Source organism: Ylistrum balloti, unplaced genomic scaffold (assembly GCF_031769215.1).
Source record: "Ylistrum balloti isolate Yb309-2 unplaced genomic scaffold, AGI_CSIRO_Ybal_v1 Utg370450, whole genome shotgun sequence".
Taxonomy (NCBI): Eukaryota; Metazoa; Mollusca; class Bivalvia; order Pectinida; family Pectinidae; genus Ylistrum; species Ylistrum balloti.
Window position 1 is genome coordinate 2,763,924 of NW_026782299.1, and position 17,752 is coordinate 2,781,675.

General features: G+C 34.2%; 1 protein-coding gene across 1 annotated transcript; it reads right to left on the reverse strand.

The window, feature by feature from the left end:
* Positions 1-1,908: 1,908 nt before the first annotated feature.
* LOC132555046 (U3 small nucleolar RNA-associated protein 4 homolog) lies at positions 1,909-16,735 on the reverse strand. The gene is made up of 19 exons (XM_060219386.1): positions 16,653-16,735; positions 16,092-16,227; positions 15,681-15,735; positions 14,703-14,822; positions 13,557-13,625; positions 12,923-13,007; positions 11,698-11,866; positions 11,349-11,424; positions 10,512-10,559; positions 9,242-9,413; positions 8,618-8,697; positions 7,629-7,728; positions 7,106-7,266; positions 6,108-6,318; positions 5,808-5,914; positions 4,696-4,791; positions 3,879-4,061; positions 3,384-3,512; positions 1,909-2,435 (listed from the first exon to the last, which is right to left on the reverse strand). The coding sequence occupies exons 2-19, from the start codon at positions 16,193-16,195 to the stop codon at positions 2,319-2,321; spliced, it is 2,082 nt and encodes a 693-aa protein (XP_060075369.1). The 5' UTR covers positions 16,196-16,227; positions 16,653-16,735; the 3' UTR covers positions 1,909-2,318.
* Between the last annotated feature and the right edge of the window lie 1,017 nt (positions 16,736-17,752).

The window sequence follows — 17,752 nt, forward strand, 5'->3', positions numbered from 1 at the left end:
CAAGAATTAAGCTGATCAATTTGTTATTCAAGTAACCATCTTGGATTTGACAGTTAAAGATCAAGAATTTTCAAATTTTATAAAATAAAGAGGAAAACCAAAGGAAAGAAAAAGGCCAAATAAACATCAAACAGAGATGGCCACAAAAATCCGTCTGGAATCTTACATTTTTTTTCCAGTTATAAAATCAGAAATGACGAGGGACCAAGGGGAACCTACATGCAAATTTGGGAATGATCAATCCAGTTCTCTTGCAGTAGAAGTAACAATACTTCATGATCAGAATCCAAGATGGTTGCCTGACTGTTTTTTTTTTTTTTTTGTTTGGATCAGTCACAAAATCTAAATAGTTCATTTTTTGGATCAGTCAAAAAATCAAAAAGGTACAACTTAAGGGTAAGGGAAACCTTAATATGAAGTTTGAAAGAGAACTTTCCAAAACTTCTTAGATGACAGCTTCATTTGTCAAAATCAAAGATAGCAGCTTGTGGTTGGTACCAGTATCCATATCCAGACAAGTTGGTGCTATCTGTATCCATATCGGAATAAATGCTGCAATCTGTATCAACAGTCAAGTTGGTTCTACCTGCAACAGCAGCCAGACTAAATGATAGTACCTGTATCCCTTACCAGACTGGATGGTGCTATCTGTGTCTTTAGCAAAACTAGCTAGATGGTGCTACATGTACCCATTTCCACAGCCAGACTCGATGTTATACATGTATCCATTTCCACAGCCAGACTAGATGGCAGTACATGTATCTGTTTCCACAGCCAGACTCGATGTTATACATGTATCCATTTCCACAGCCAGACTAGATGGCAGTACATGTATCTGTTTCCACAGCCAGACTAGATGTTATACATGTATCCATTTCCACAGCCAGACTAGATGGCAGTACATGTATCTGTTTCCACAGCCAGACTAGATGTTATACATGTATCTGTTTCCACAGCCAGACTAGATGGTAGTACAAGTATCTGTTTCCACAGCCAGACTAGATGGTAGTACAAGTATCTGTTTCCACAGCCAGACTAGATGTTAGTACATGTATCTGTTTCCACAGCCAGACTAGATGGTAGTACCAGTTACCACAACCAGACTAGATGGTAGTACCCATTACCACAACCAGACTAGATGATAGTACCCGTTACCACAACCAGACTAGATGGTAGTACCCGTTACCACAACCAGACTAGATGATAGTACCCATTTCCTCAACCAGACTAGATGATAGTACCCGTTTCCACAACCAGACTAGATGGTAGTACCTGTTTCCAAGCCAGACTAGATGGTAGTACCCCTTTCCACAAGCAGACTAGATGATAGTACCCATTTCCACAACCAGACTAGATGATAGTAACCGTTACAACAACCAGACTAGATGGTAGTACCCGTTACCACAACCAGATGATATGATAGTACTATAGTTCTATAGCCTGACAATGTTATGTTACCTGTATCAATAACAATAAACTAGATGGCAGTACCTATGTCAACGGCCACACAAGATGGTGCTACCTGCATCAACAGCCACACACGGTGGTGCTACCTGTATCAACATCCAGACAAAATGGTGCTACCTGCATCAACAGCCACACAAGATGGTGCTACCTGTATCAACAGCCAGAATATATGGTGCTACCAATATCAACAGCCACACCAAATGGTGCTACCTGTATCAACAGCCAGAATATATGGTGCTACCAATATCAACAGCCACACCAAATGGTGCTACCTGTATCAACAGCCACACACGGTGGTGCTACCTGTATCAACATCATCCAGACAAAAATGGTGCTACCTGCGTCAACAGCCATACATGACGGTGCTACCTGTATTCAGTCAGACTGGATAGTTCCCTACTGTATATAATCCATGTAATGACAAAAGAACAAAGCATCATCTATAAATTCAAATTTTATTTTTTGCTATGATTGCTGAAGAGACATGTTGCAGATAATTCCTTAACTGTCCAGAAAATATGTAGTTTGTCCCAGCTTTACATAGCTAAAGGTACAGTGTATCATATTGTACACAAGTTTATGGTGGAAATCATATAACAAAGGACCAAAAAAACACTTCTTTAAAATTCTGTAACTTGAATGCGTAAACATAAAATCTAAAGAAAAAGAAGTTAAGTTCAATTGTGATGCTCAAGATTTCTCAAAATGTATTCTGTCATCAGATAGCAATGTTAAAAAATCTTGCAAATGACCTTCATAAGTAATTTCTAAAGAGAAATTACTGCATGGTAAGATGACAAGTACACATGTATGATAAAAGTCCTGATCAGCACTGTAACAGTAGCTGAATTTCATGTTCCAAATTTTTTCACTTTGAGAGTAGATGGCAGGTTGTCATTGATTGCAGCAGGTGGTCGTTCCACAGTAATGAGCCAGTCATCACTGAGGGCATCCATGTGTAAGATAAACTGAAAGAGTAGCAAAAAAAATATTTAAGTCATATGCCCATGTGATATGAAGCTTATGCCTGGTAATATGGCCGCCCACATCTAACACAGTAGAAATGCCAGCAGATGCTATATCAATGATCTATCATAATCCCTGCTTTGGGATAAAGATTATATGTTGGCCCTCCTGAGTCAATACATAATTAATATAGCTAGATTATCATATACAGGATTATTAATCAGTATCATTGAAAGTGACAATATGTCCAGTCTATTCATCCTATGGTGTCTATCTGTCCAAGACTTACCCAGTCACCTACTATTTCCTATCAAAAAGCCCATTAGCACCTACTTCCACTTAGGAAAATTACCAAGAAATGCTATTTTATTACCCCAGTAATATGACAGCTTTACAACTATCTTTCAACTCTACCATATAATAATACATGTACTACTCTAAAAACTTGAAAACAAGCTGACCTCAAAAAATAAGCCCATCCTGAAAATAAACCTATAGATTCTTTTTAAATAAACCTGAATTTGCTTAATATTAATGAAAATAAGATGTGTCTTATTCTAAAGTTTTTGGGATATCTTGTTTAACACTACAGTCAAACTTTTCCTGGGAACCACTCAAATGGACAGAAAAAAATGGCCTTTATGGTAGGTAAACTTTATTACTAACAAATTCATTACACAGGGATATATATAAGTAGCCTTTTTATACAGGTGGCTTAAACACAAGTTTGACTATTATAGCTAAAATTGATATAGGTATGCCATCATTCAACAACACACACTCACAAAATCTGTTCATAGTTCTTTTGTTTCCAATTGGCCAGTGGAGTTGCATCATGATAGATTCTGTGAAAGACCACAGAAAATTCTGTGTTTTGTGTTTATTTAAGGAATACTCTATATTTTTAGGTTAAGAGATCATTGAACTTAAAATACTAGTAAAAGTCCTACCTTGTATTTTTTACATATACTGAGTGGATGGCTGCTCTCATCAGTGTCCTCTCTATCCACTGCCTTTTTGTCACTGTCCTGTTTTCCTGACCCTTTCTTCCACATTTTGGACTCTTCAATGGGAAATGGCTGCAGTAAGAAAAGATTAGAAAAATTAAATGTATATTCTTCTAACACTTCGATTTATAACAAAGAATGTTGTGGCAATTAGGACTTTCAAGCACAAAAATGATTAAATATGGCACCATCAAATTATTTCATAAGTTCCATACCCAGTGTTATGCATTAAAAGTACCCCCTGCAATAATTATCAGGATACTTTTTATGCAGGAAGTAAATTTATGTATTACATCACTAACAGTGGACCACAATAAATAGAACAGCTTAACAAAGAGCTCTTTCATTAAATTCTGTTACGTTCTTTTCAGGAAAATAAATATGAATGTTCATGATAGAATAGAGTTATAGTCAAAGTATAAAAAAATTTCTGCCTACCTTGGTTTTGTCTAGGACATACAGTGTCTGCTCATCATGGAGGAAGATTTTGTGTGGATATTGAGATTGAAAAAATATATGATTGATTTTACTGTGTCGCTTCTTCCAATGGTAAGGAAACTTGGTGGAGTTAGTTTTGCTCCATTCAGAATATTCTCGCTCTGCTACGTCAAATTCATACACCTGTAAAAAATGTAATTGTGTAATCAGGTGATCATATTGGAATTTTTTTATCTGCACCGAATTCATGAACACTTCTGAGGGATGTCATGATGATCATTAGTATCAGTGTTTAAAGTTCAAGAACATCAGACTACAAATAAACAAGTTATCTGTGAAAATGTAATAAAATGGTAAGTTTTTATCATCTAAAGTCCAATAACTTTGTAATAATATTGGCAAATTTTATTGGTAATCGGGGCACTAAAATATTTTTTTGGGGTTACAGTTCCAAAAGAATAACAAATGACAATTACAATATCATGATGCAATTTCCATCAACATCTGGATTTGAAATTAATTACATTTCAAATACTCAGACAGTATGATTGAAATAGTTCAGGATTTCAAAACATTCATAGATGTGTACCGCTTGATTTTCCAAAATTAAAATGGGGTAGGGAAAAGTCAAGAAGTGCTGAAGTTTTAAGTATTACGTAGAATTTTATGCGGAAAATCAGAAACTCGAGTAAAATTTTAGAGTTTTGAAATGTATGTATGTAACTATTCCTTGGGTTAGCACTAAACATATTTTGAGATCATCATGAGGCTGTACAAGGTAAATATTTATTTGTAAATGTGGATGTGAGATATGTACCATTTGGTCAGCATACACAGTCAACAGCTCCTGACCAGATAAGGTGAAGGCCATGGCCGTTACTTGGCAACTGTATTGTGGCAGCTGGCACAAAACCTATAAAAACAAACCAAACCATCCACACATATAAACCATTTTCAGTTATTTTTGTGAAGTAATTTTATAAAGTAATTAAGTTTGAAATATGAATGTATAGTTAAAAATGTGCACGTAAACTGTTCCTAGGTTGCGATAAGGTAGGCAATCAGATGTTGGTTTACACATGGTCAGCAGTCTTTATTGATCTATAGCTAATGTTACTTGTAGTTAATTATCCAAATACTAGTGCACAGGTCAGCATAGATAGGGCTATGTGAATTGTGTGTGGTCGGTGTGGCGGTGCTCATCTGTGTGGTGGTGCCTTATGCAACATAATGTAACACTTGTTTGTTCCATCATATTTAAAATCTAGCTAAATATGGTCTACCCTACTGACCTTCATCTGTCACTAAGTATAAAAGAAAGCCCTACCATGGGCATAATTGTCACTCCTCATACATACTCCTGTATGTATACACTTATCAAACTACACTGATACATGGAAACGGAACAGGACTTTGATACTACAAAACTACACAGAAGCATTACCCTTCACATATCCTACAAAATTCAACATTCCATTCTGATTCTGCAGAGATATTTGTGTATTAATATTTACAATGCTGAGAATATTAGCCCTGGTAAATCTTCTTCTTCAGTCATATAAAGCTCATATGTAAACAGAAAGCCGATCTATGATATTTACATACAAACAGAAAGTTGATCTACCTTATTTCACATGTACAAATAAAAGACTGATTGTTATGATCACAATTTGACTGCCTACATGTGTAAATATATTTTTTCATTCATTGCATGCCTATTTATTAAACGGTTTTGCATAAAAGTGATCTTTTACTCATATAATCCACACCTTTACATCAGTCACATGACAATATATTTTGTTTAAATGCTAAAAATTACTTTAATGACGTGTTACTCCAGTCAAGACAGACACATAATTATTCATAAATCACTTTGTTAATACACGGAAATGTAAACTTGATGTCATAATTTTTTAACAATGTACTAACCTGTTTTTCAATGATATCATAAATTGTAACATTTCTCCCACTATCACCAACAGCAACCAGGTGATCAGCTGGACATAGACACATCATGGTGATGCTGTCAACTTGGTCTGAAACAGATTTCAATTGATCAAATGATTAAATTAAACCATACTTATCTGGTGTTGAGTCTGCCATATATATTTTTGATAAAGCACTCTGGTAAAATTGTCTAGAAACAGCATTATCTCCCTTGGTTTTGTTGGCGGGCCACCATATCTGGTACTTATAAAGCACTCTGGTATAAAAAGAGTCAGTGTTTACCTTTGGATTTGTGGAAGGTGTGATCGGTTTTGACAAGACCGTTTTCCACACAGAGTATCTGGACATTCCCACAGACTGTAGCTGTGACAATGGTACCTCCATCGGTGGACACCACCATATGATGGGCAGGAAGCGGTATTTGGGAATCATCCGATGCCCACATCTTGAGCTTCTGTATTGACACACTAGGATTAATCAGTTCTTTATTTTCCTGGGAAAAAAAGAATGAAATTTCATCTGAACATGCGTATGACCATTCCTTCATTATCTGAAAAGTTTATCATTTTCCTTTATTTTCTTATATTTCTTTTATGGTTAAATCTTTAGCAGTTTTACCAAAAGTCTGAGGTAAACACTATAAACTTTGTAAACATGTCACGTGACAGACCATACTTTTTTGCATTAATCTTATTTTCAGATCTCTATTTTTGGCAGTTTTATTCCATCTTTAAGAATAACAAAATAAAAAAAACCCAACAAAATAACAAATTTAACAGTACTTTTACTCTGCTTAAGTCTCCTATTTATCCAGTAATAAGCACTCAGGCCAATACGTTACTTTTCACATAAAGCTAGGTTTTCTCAGGACAATGAAATTGGTAGATAAATTTAAATTTAAGATAACCTACATAATCTTCAGTTTAACGCCTAATTTCTAGTTGAAAATTCAATCCCATGATTTAAAACTGCATGTACAATTCATAATCTCAGATGTTATATCAAAAAGAAATCAAGAATGTAAGCAGCACTTTTTTTTCCAAGAACTCTTTTTTACATTTTTAAATTTTATTTCATTGACTCATCTAACATAAATGTAAATAACTTGCGATAAGAGAAATAAGAAAACAGGTCCAGAGCATTCCCTAACTCCCGAACACATTTACAGCTAGGGAATAGAAAGACATCCTAATTCAGGTTTTTCACCAGCCAAGTTTGTATATGTCTGTTCTTAAAGATTGATAACTATCATATAAGTCCAGTTAATTAGAAATCCTTACTATGACCAGTCTGTAGGCTCGTATGGAATCCTGATCTGAGAAAGCTATCAAGTTGCCATGGGAACTGATAGCAAAACAGACAATAGCCTCACTAGATTTGTTCTTTAACTGAACTAGCTTCAATGGGTTGGACTGTAGCGGTAAAACTTCACCATCTATTTCTGAAAAACACAAGAAAAAATTAAGTTTTTTTTTACTTTGTCTTCTCTGTTGTTCTACAGCCATTACAACGTACAATGGAAGAAATATAGGTAGTCTATGAAGAGAGATCACCAAACACAAAACTTTCTTTAACAACATTTATAATAAATCTGCAGTAAGCTCTATATTTTCCAATGAAAGGAACCCAAAAATCCTTATGTGACGCTTGGATAAAAAAACCAACGGAAATAGCTGGATTCAAGAAGAATCATATCATACACAGATAACTTTAGCTTGTAATGCTAATACCTAGTTTCGACATAAATTCATATGGTGTTTCTGGCCAGATCTAGTTACCAGATCATATCATCAGCATACATACGTGATGTTTTGTTTGTATGTCCAAGTCTCCAAACCTCAAGATAGTCATTGTACTTAAGGACAATCATCTCTGCTTCTTTGGCCACTTGTACCATGGACTTCTGGAAAATCATATTTTTTATCATTTTACAATTTGCTTTCACTCTATTAATTTTATTTTGCAGAATGAATTAATTGAGAATACATACCTAATTATATTAATTAAATAAGATGAATATCTGCTTGGTTTATAGGCAATGTATTGGTATTAAGTTTACCCACATATCATATTCAGTAAAATCCCAACACAATGCTATATTTGTATTTCACAGCTCTTTGATAGGATCCCCTCACTCCACTCCACTTTGAATAAGAATCAATCTGTTGACTACCTGGGCTTGTAATTCAGGATAAATATGGTGACATTATAAGGACATAAAACAGTTACTTGATAACATTATTTCCTTTTCCATACTTATAAATAGGACTGAAGGTGCTTTTCAGCTACATTTTATGTGAGATAAATCAGTGAGACTGTCTGTACCACAACTCCAAGTCTCAAACTCAGAGATACAAGATGAGACACAGTACTGAACAAACCAAACATAATTATACAAATTCATACAACACATTATTCAAATTATTTCATAATTATAAATGTGATTTAAAACTAGAAACAATCTGATATTAACTTGTGAAATGTAAATTTCTACTGAAATTTACAGTAATACCTTCTAATGGTACTGTTATATATGCTATCAATAACCTTAACCAGGCTTTGATGGTCTACAAACACGGCAGAAAGCAGAGCTATAAAAACCTGTGTGTTCACTGACACGCTACAGAGACTAACAAAGGATCTCGCAGTCCAATCAGGCAGAGGCCGATCGTATTGGTATTTACAAGACAAGTTGCCACAACAAAACTGCAGAATAATGCAAGGGGCATACTGCGGGGGTACACTGCAAGGAACGCCCATTTCACTGCGGTATCATACTTCAATGTACTCACGTGTGGGATGGCATTCAGTTTGCGCCAGATTTTTTTCTTTCCGAAGTGTAATCTGTACACTATGAGGTTGGTATCCACACCTGTAAACAAACACTGAATTTATTTTCCTGTAAACAAACGCTTAAGTTATTTACATGTAAACAAACACTTAACCTATTTACATGTTAACATACTTAAAATATATATGCCTGTGGTATTTAATGTGCATCAATACATTCACCTTCAAGCTAAAACACTGCTTGGAAATTTTGCTTGAACTTGGTTGAGCAAGGAACAGGTAAACTTGGAGTCAAGCATTTGATCCTCCTGTGGAAGCACAATATATCTCCATTTTACATATGTAAACACTCAACAAGAAGAGAGCTATCCACAATTGTGGAGCATAATGTTATGATACTAAGGGGTAAATATGAACCAAATCTATCTAGCTTTGTACTGGTGAAGTGAGTTGTCAGTTTAACATTTTTATTTTGTTCTCTTTACAGAAATAGAGAACTGACATATGACATTAATCCTGAATGGGATGTGATGCTAAATGGCAGGAAACAGTGTGAAAGGTGTGACATCAAATCTAAAGAGTATAAAAAAGCAAAGAAAACAGAATCAAATCTGAACGATGCTTACCTCCTGATACAATGTGATTGTTGGCGAGGGCAAGACTACGCACATCATGGGTATGTCTGAAGTGTGCTGAGGACTTGACCCACAACTTCCAGTCACTGTCCTTCTGTGTGGTGGTGTACTCAAACTGGACAACAGTTGAGTCCACTCCGGACGATAGTACCGATGTCTCTGACTGATAACAGAAAATATTCACAGCTTAAACTATTATACATCACAACACCAGTTAAAGTAGCACTTCATAGAAAAACAAAAAAATTGGAGATAAACATAGGTACGGTATCTTAAACACAAGACTTATTAAATATATTGTCAATTCTGTTACATCAACAACTGTTGAATACCTAAATATGTTAACACTAGAGACATCATTTGCATATCATCATATTTATAACAATCAACCTGTTAAAAATGTGTAAGTAAAATGGGATACAACAGACAGATTTGTGATATTCACAGCCAGCTGACCACTAACACCCAGGAGCAATATAGTCCATCAAAGCCACCCACTGTCACATGAAATCATTCAGTTTACATTTCCAAGAAAGGATTCCTATAGACAAGATAGATTCTATTCCATCATTACTAATTTCATCTCTTTACACTACAGATTTATGCTATAGTGAGACAACGGTGCCAAAAATGCATTTTTTAAAAATAATTTCAACAGCAACAGATACTGATGGGCTTATTACCAGAAATTGTCTTATAGATTAATGAATACATAAAATCAGAATATAGGAGATACACTGATGTAGATATTGAATGTTTGCTGTCTGGAAACAGAAAAATTTCGGGATGTCCTTGATGTGCATAAACATACTACAGACAGCATATTTATAAAATATTGGGGAATGATGCATATTCTTGAAATCAGCAAATCAGCATCAATTTCAATCAATGAGACATCAAATCTATTCCTAATCAGAGGAGTAACAGTTTCATAAGGATTGTATAATCAGCAACAAAGTATTATTATTCTGATACTGAATTATATACTAATAATCGATCATTAGAAAATAATTTAAAATATATAATAAACATTAACAATTCAATTTCAACATTATATTACCATATTTATCCAGCAATGTGCCCACCCATGTATCAATATATATATAACTGCTCAGTAATATGAAAACACAGTGTTTTTATTTTGTTCTACAGTAAGACCACCCAGTAACTGAAGTAAAGTGTGGCTGACCCCCTGGGATTCTTTCAGGATAAATTCTGTATGAGATATGCATTTTTCAGGAAACTTAAAAAGGAAGCTTACGTTGTCTACACACAGACAGAACACATCAGCCTTGTGACTGAGGAAGGCCTGAAATCAAAAAAAAAAAAAAAAAACAGAAATATCACATATATTCTTACTTATTCAGTAGCAGATTTAGATAGGTAAAAAACATACATACAAGTTCTTACTTATTCAGTTGCAGAGTAATATAGGTAAAAAACATACATACATGAACATTATAGAATAACATGGAATACAGCATCATACCAACATATAGTATAAATAAATCACTTTGTCGGTAAAAAGTTAAATACTGTGTAGATAATATGATAATGATGGAAGTCTTTAACTCCTTTATCTATAAATGCCAATATAATCTTTATTTGATTTTAGTTAAGTGTAACAAAATAAAATGAATATCACATATCATTCATTTTAACAGGAACATGCCGACATAACAAGAAAATCTTTATTCATGATTTCAAAATTCATGAACCAAAGGCAAAATATAAGCAACAAACAGATCACCAGTGACCTTAGAAAAAGTACAAGGAGAATAATACCAAGAGTTCTCAAGGTAAAGAGTCTTAGATCTGCTTCACCAACGACACATTTCAAATAAATCTTCGTCAGACTAAGTAGTTAAGTTATGCCATATTCTCAAATGAGACTTCTTATCCAAATTTTTTATCACCATATTGCTGTAAATGTTTGCAGGATCTAAACTTCTTTTTTTTATTTATCAAAAATACAACATGAACCTACATAAGAAGGCAATGTGGATTACATTAAAACCACACATCCTCTACAGGCACACATGTTGTGTAACATGTATACAGGTACCTGATGATGTAAAGATTTGGTATGTTTTCTTACTTTTATCAGGGTGCCCTGTTCCCCATTCCAGAAAGAGGTTTTCCCTCGGGAATCTCCACTCACAATCGTCATATCGCTAAAATAAAATAAAGAGCAATTTTTGTAAGTTTCACGGAAATTAGAAAGATCTACAGTTATACAATCTGTTTCATACATCAAAATTTTATTCCTACATAATCCAAGAGTCAATTAATTAATATGTGTGACCGGTGATTTATTTTATAGCATTTATTTGTTACTTGTCAAACCTGTCTTAAAGGCCACCTTTATACAAAGGCCACTTGTCTATAAAGGTTACTTTTTTGGGGTTTCCTATGTAAAAATACAATTCCCGAAAACAATTCCATACCTAGTGATAGCCAGGCACCAAACAATGGTTTCTTTGTTTTTCTCCTGTCGTCCCAGAGTGAGACGCTGGTAGGCGTGGCCTGACCGCACACTCCATAACCGAATATTATCAATGCCCCCTGTTACTATGGTTTCTCCAGCAGAGTGCCAGGCTATACAAAGTATGCGACCTAAAATGAAAAAGGTAAATGAAAAAAATCAAAGTGTGAAAAAAACTGCTACATCATTTACCTTAATGTTTCAAATGTACTCATTTAAGTTTTCAACATTTTGCCTAATCTTGTTTACAATTCTGTATATACATCATGATTGAAGGTGATAAATTCTAAAACATGTTTGAAGGGCAAGCTCATCAGGAGGGAGCATGAAGCACGCAGTGTATTCTACATATCACATTGTTGTCCATAAGTCATTCGTGATGTCTTGTTCGTTTCACAGAATTCAAATAATGAAGTAGACATATTGTCATTTCAACAGAAAAACAATAAATTAGGAATGCCATTCAATCTCATAACAATCTCAAGAGGGGAATGACTGTCTTAGTATTTGCTTGATATATCCTCCTATGAGTGGACATGGTCATTTCGAGGGTCTTCTTGTAGCAGCTGGTGGTTACTTTACTGAAAACCTTGTGAGAGGCCCACCACATCCTGTACACACTAAACAGGATAAAGTGTCTTGCCCAAGGATATTAGCATCGCAGCAAAGAACAATCTTTGATCTCATAACATCTTTTTAACATACATCCTTATGTTTCTGTGTCACAATAACATAGCATACCTCTTCATGTTCCTGTGTCACAATAACGTAGCATACCTCCTGAAGTTTCTGTGTCACAATAACATAACATACATCCTTAAGTTCCTGTGTCACAATCAGGTAACATGCATCCTTATGTTTCTTTGTCACAATAAGGTAACATGATTCTATGTTTCAATAAGGTAACATACATCCTTAAGTTTCTGTGTCACAATGAGGTTACATACATCCTCATGTTTCTATGTCACAATAAGGTAACATACATCCTTAAGTTTCTGTGTCACAATGAGGTAACATACATCCTTATGTTTCTATGTCACAATAAGGTAACATATATCCTTAAGGTTCTGTATCACAAAAAAGTAACTTACACCCTTAAGTCTTCATGTCACACTCAGCTAAATTACATCCTGAAGTCTCCATATCACAATAAGGTTACATGCCTCCATAAGTGACAGAATACTTACTCTCTTGTTTATCAAAAGATCGCTTGAATTCCAGTGAGTTATTTTCTGTATCAAAGATGACCACACAACCATCTTCTGTCCCTGCCTGAAAATTAAACAACTCAAACATGAATATCTGTTATTTCAGTACAACCTTTACCAATTTGTACTTAATAAATACAACTTTGCTTTGATACATTATTTCTAATACAATGCACCAATGTTTTTTCCATATAGTCAAACTTGGAACTCTGTTATATCAAAGATACTGTTACAGCTATGAGTTTCAAATTATGAAGTACTTTTGAAACTAATCTTTTTAAGAAATCAAGCAATGGTGACTAATAGAACAGGCTGATTTAGTGTATGCTTCCAGCATTCAAATTTTGTTAACATTTCCCAATTTCTCAGACTATTTCTTTATATTTAAAAAAATCAGTATTGATGGCATAGTTTTGACTAAATAGAAGAATACAAAAAATACCACTGTATGGACGATGAATAGATAAAGAATAGTTTTTCTACCAGTTCATTATCATGAGCCAAATGGGTGTTTACAAGGGTGACCTCCCTTTCATTGTTTTGATGTTATTTCTGAATTTCCTTTGGAAATTTGAGAGTTTTGAACTCAACTAAATATATTTGTAATACTTACTGCCAGTAGTTTTCCAGTAGGATCTGAAGTAAGGCACCAGATGGGACCAGCATTAGAAGTAGCAATGGCCTGAAAAAGAAACTCTCAGGTATAGGATTGTTTTAATTCTGTTAAATCTTATTTGATAACAAGGCATCACAAAGGTCAAGGAAACAAATCCCATTGCTATTTAACCTTGATTGATGTGCAACAAAAGATGGCTAAGTGAGTGAAGTTTGATCAGAACCCCCTAGGAATGAAGACACCAGAGCACAGACTAGGATTTCCTGAAAAATTCACTGGTGATCTTTATCTTGACACTTTAATGCTAAAACTTGAACTCTTCTGGGAAAACATAGTCATTTTTAGATGTGTGCAGTTCTACTGAAACAAGGAATAAAGTGACAGAGTGGTGACAAGAATTTCTTAAAAATAGAAATGGTGACACATATCCTACAACAAAAACACTCGAATTCATCCAGAATGTTATGATCCCTACATAAATGTGTGAAGTTTGATCAAAATCCTGCAAGAAGTGATGCATCTAAAGTTCAGACACTAGGGCATTACATAAATAAAATACAGTCATAGTTCAACTTTTAATTGTTTACCATTCTTGGTAAACAAGCCAACAAAAATTTATTAATAGCTTCAGATGACAAAGTTCCAACAAATGCTAAAATACAACAACGCCCAGTGGTAAGCCTGCCTCCCTACTTTGAGTCAAAGTATGAAGTTTTTTTTATATGTTTGGTGAGTCTGAATTATTCTGACTGTCTATCATCTTTTTTGTATTGCTCTGGAGTCAATGAATATCAGAATTCCGGCCCTATAAAAAGTGAGTAAAATTAGTGACCCATGCCTTGGTCGACATTCAAATGATAATTGTGGGAAAAAAAATGTCTTTCCATAATCATTGTTTGCATGCTGACCCTGGTGTGAATCACTTTTTTAATTTCACTCACTTTTTGTTGGGCCATAGTTCTGTCTTTCATTGACTCTAGTTTGATACTTCAGTATAATTTGGACTACACCTCGGCTTACTACAGCCAGAAAAAAAGTTAGTACTACTATGTCTTGCTTTTCCCCCAGGAAATTAAACAGCCTTATAATCTGTTCCCCGCAGAAATTACTATAAAATGAACTGGTTGTATATTTTATATCTACCTTAGGTTGAAGTCTTAGTAGGTCAAACTCTGTGATGTATCCATCCAGTCCAGCTGTAAAAAGACGCTCACCCTGCCAGCAGAGTGCTTCTACAGACTTTCCTTCTACCCCTGGTATCACCTAAAACCAAAAATAAAGTATATTGCAAACACCCTGAAACATGTATATTGATAAAATATACAAGCACATGATTAGAGATCAGACATTCCACAGCTTCAATATAATGAACTAGAAAATATCTATAACAATCCAATCAGCTGTATGGTATGATACCATTATGTAAATTTGAACAAAACGTTTTAAGAGTTTCTCAAGATATGACACTGATTCAGGAGGGTATACAGTGTGACTGGGCGTATGAACATGGGTAACATATAATATATGCCTCCAACCTCTCTCTCCTAACATCTTCATTCTTTCCCACAATTATAATGACATGGAACATTAAAAGTTTAATTAAAACACTGGTAAGAAAGTATGATATCCACAAACTGTGTATTGCATAGTATATGATAAGTAATATATTGGATATTTCACACTTTTTATTATTCTACATGTGAAATGACCACTTTGTATCAGGCCATGAAATGTTTTTGTAACTTAACAAAAATTTAAAGAAGATTTGAAGTTGAATATACCCAAAAAGAAGCATATTGGAAACTTGTAAGTCTGTATGAAAATCCATTTCTTCATGAAAGCACACAATGGTACATGTGTATATATGAAGTTTTATCAACCACTTGCTAGTTTTGAAATCTCACAATTAAAGATAAAAACATTACAAACATTAGCAAAACAGATCAACAAAAATGCTTCCTTTGTAAAACATGTTGTACATGTATATATAGATTTAGCTTGCAGATAGCAATCAACTCTATGAATCATTCCCTTTACATATGAACAATATATATTGAAAAGATATTTGTCAAATTTGATGACTATCATTTCAAACGCCATCGATATACCAGGTCATCATACCTTCTCCTGAAACCAGTGATCTCTAGAACTCCACAGCTCTAGTGTACCATCAGACCTGTGCAAAGAATAATACTGATATTACATTCCTGGTACTGTGCTTTGTAATTCAGTACTTAACAATGGATTGGCCAAGCAATAGGAACTTGACAAACATTATGGAAAGCATATAGCAGATACAACTACCCACATCAAATTTGATCCTTTTTGACTATATACATACACAATTTTAATAATGATTTTTTCAAACAAGCATACAAACATTATATAATTTACTTTATAAAGATGTAAATGTAACACTTAAATCAAATGTATTACTTTTTCAATTACTTCTTTGATTAATTCTGAAATAAAGTAAATATCATGAGAACAATTGTTTTGTTCTTTTAAAGGATTGTATTCACATGCACTGACCTAGATACTGCAAGCTTCTCTGCATCCTTGTTATAGGAAATACAATGGATTGCCTTTGGTTGGTACTCAAAAAATCGGACATGATGAACTCGGAATTCCCCCATTATTCACTCATTGATGTTGACGCATGCTGTTCCTGTTATTGTATTAAACATTTAGTAAGCATATTGTTCTCATAAAGCTCCCACTCTAGGAGTGGTCAACAGCACAATGATATAATATGAAAGAGTGACAAAAACACCCTTCCCCTACAGGCCTTAAACTAGCGACTTTTCGGTCTCCAGCTGGACACGTGCACGCTACTGTTTAGCTAAAGGAAGGCTCTGTTTCTGTACATACATGTACACAATATATGCACTGTGCATTTTATGGAATGTTTTCGTTTTCTTTAAATGGAAGGAAATTTTTTATGTGATTCAACTTTCTTAATTTTTTTTCTTTTGAATGAGCAAAATGGAACTGTTATACCGATATTTCATATTTAAGACATTCGGAAACATAAAAGTATGTTAATGATTACGAACTTAGGTTTCCTTACGTGCCATATATCTGGCTACTTACATGTTAAAGGGAAATTGTTGTCAAAAATGTTATAAATCTCGAAACAGCAAAATGTTTTAAAAGCACGTTGTTTTCTTTTTCCACATGGAAGTCGCCATATTGTAGCTCCGCACATATAAAATCTAATACGTGAATCGTAACCGGGGAAGGATAAAACCGGATTTCTCACAGCCATATCTATCTAATCATAAAACTGAAACTAAATAAGTATTTTGTTTTATTCAAGTATTTGACAACGATTTAACGACTGATACAACATTTTATTAATCATTGTTTTTTCATGTTTGATTATCATAACTGGTGCATTGAAATATAATATATATGTATGTGGTAACACATAATTTGATTTTCATATATTATAAGACTTTTATTTGTAAAGTACCACCACCTCACCCGTTTGAGCAAAATTGATTTCCTTCCCCCAGGGATGTTTCTGAAAATTATTCATTTATCGAGATAAGAAGCCTACACTCTATTTAAAACCACTTTAAGCTTTCACTCAGTAAATATTTTCCTTATGCAAATATATATCCATGGCGCATTAGTTTCGGACCCCTTCATTATAAGAATATCTTTTTCGCCAAATATGCTATGTCGATGAACTGTCATAGCAAAACTCTATAAATTACTTGAGATGTGTTCACATTGTAACATTAATTTAAAAACTGACCGGTAAAAGACCGGTATTTTTCTTTTAAAAAAATATGATACGACCTCAAATTCGCTCACATGAAATGATCGACATGTGTATCGGGTATGTGACTGCACTTCCGTTACAGATGACATCATTTAATCATAGAGACATAGAGTTGACTTAGATTGACCCAGAAATATACGTTTTACACAAATTCATCATTTGAACGGGAATAATGTTTTGGTGCCAAAATGTCCCAATGATCCGCTGTTTGGTTGTAATACATGAGTCTTTATATTGTCTAATTGTAGAAAAATAGCAAATACTGATCTCAAGCAGTTCCTTAAAAGTATAGCTTAGCTAGGTACTTAAAGTACAGACGGATAGAAAAATATTACATAAATAATTTAATTGTTTTAGGTTCTATGGATGTGCCAAAGCGACAATTCATAGCTTAGATATATAT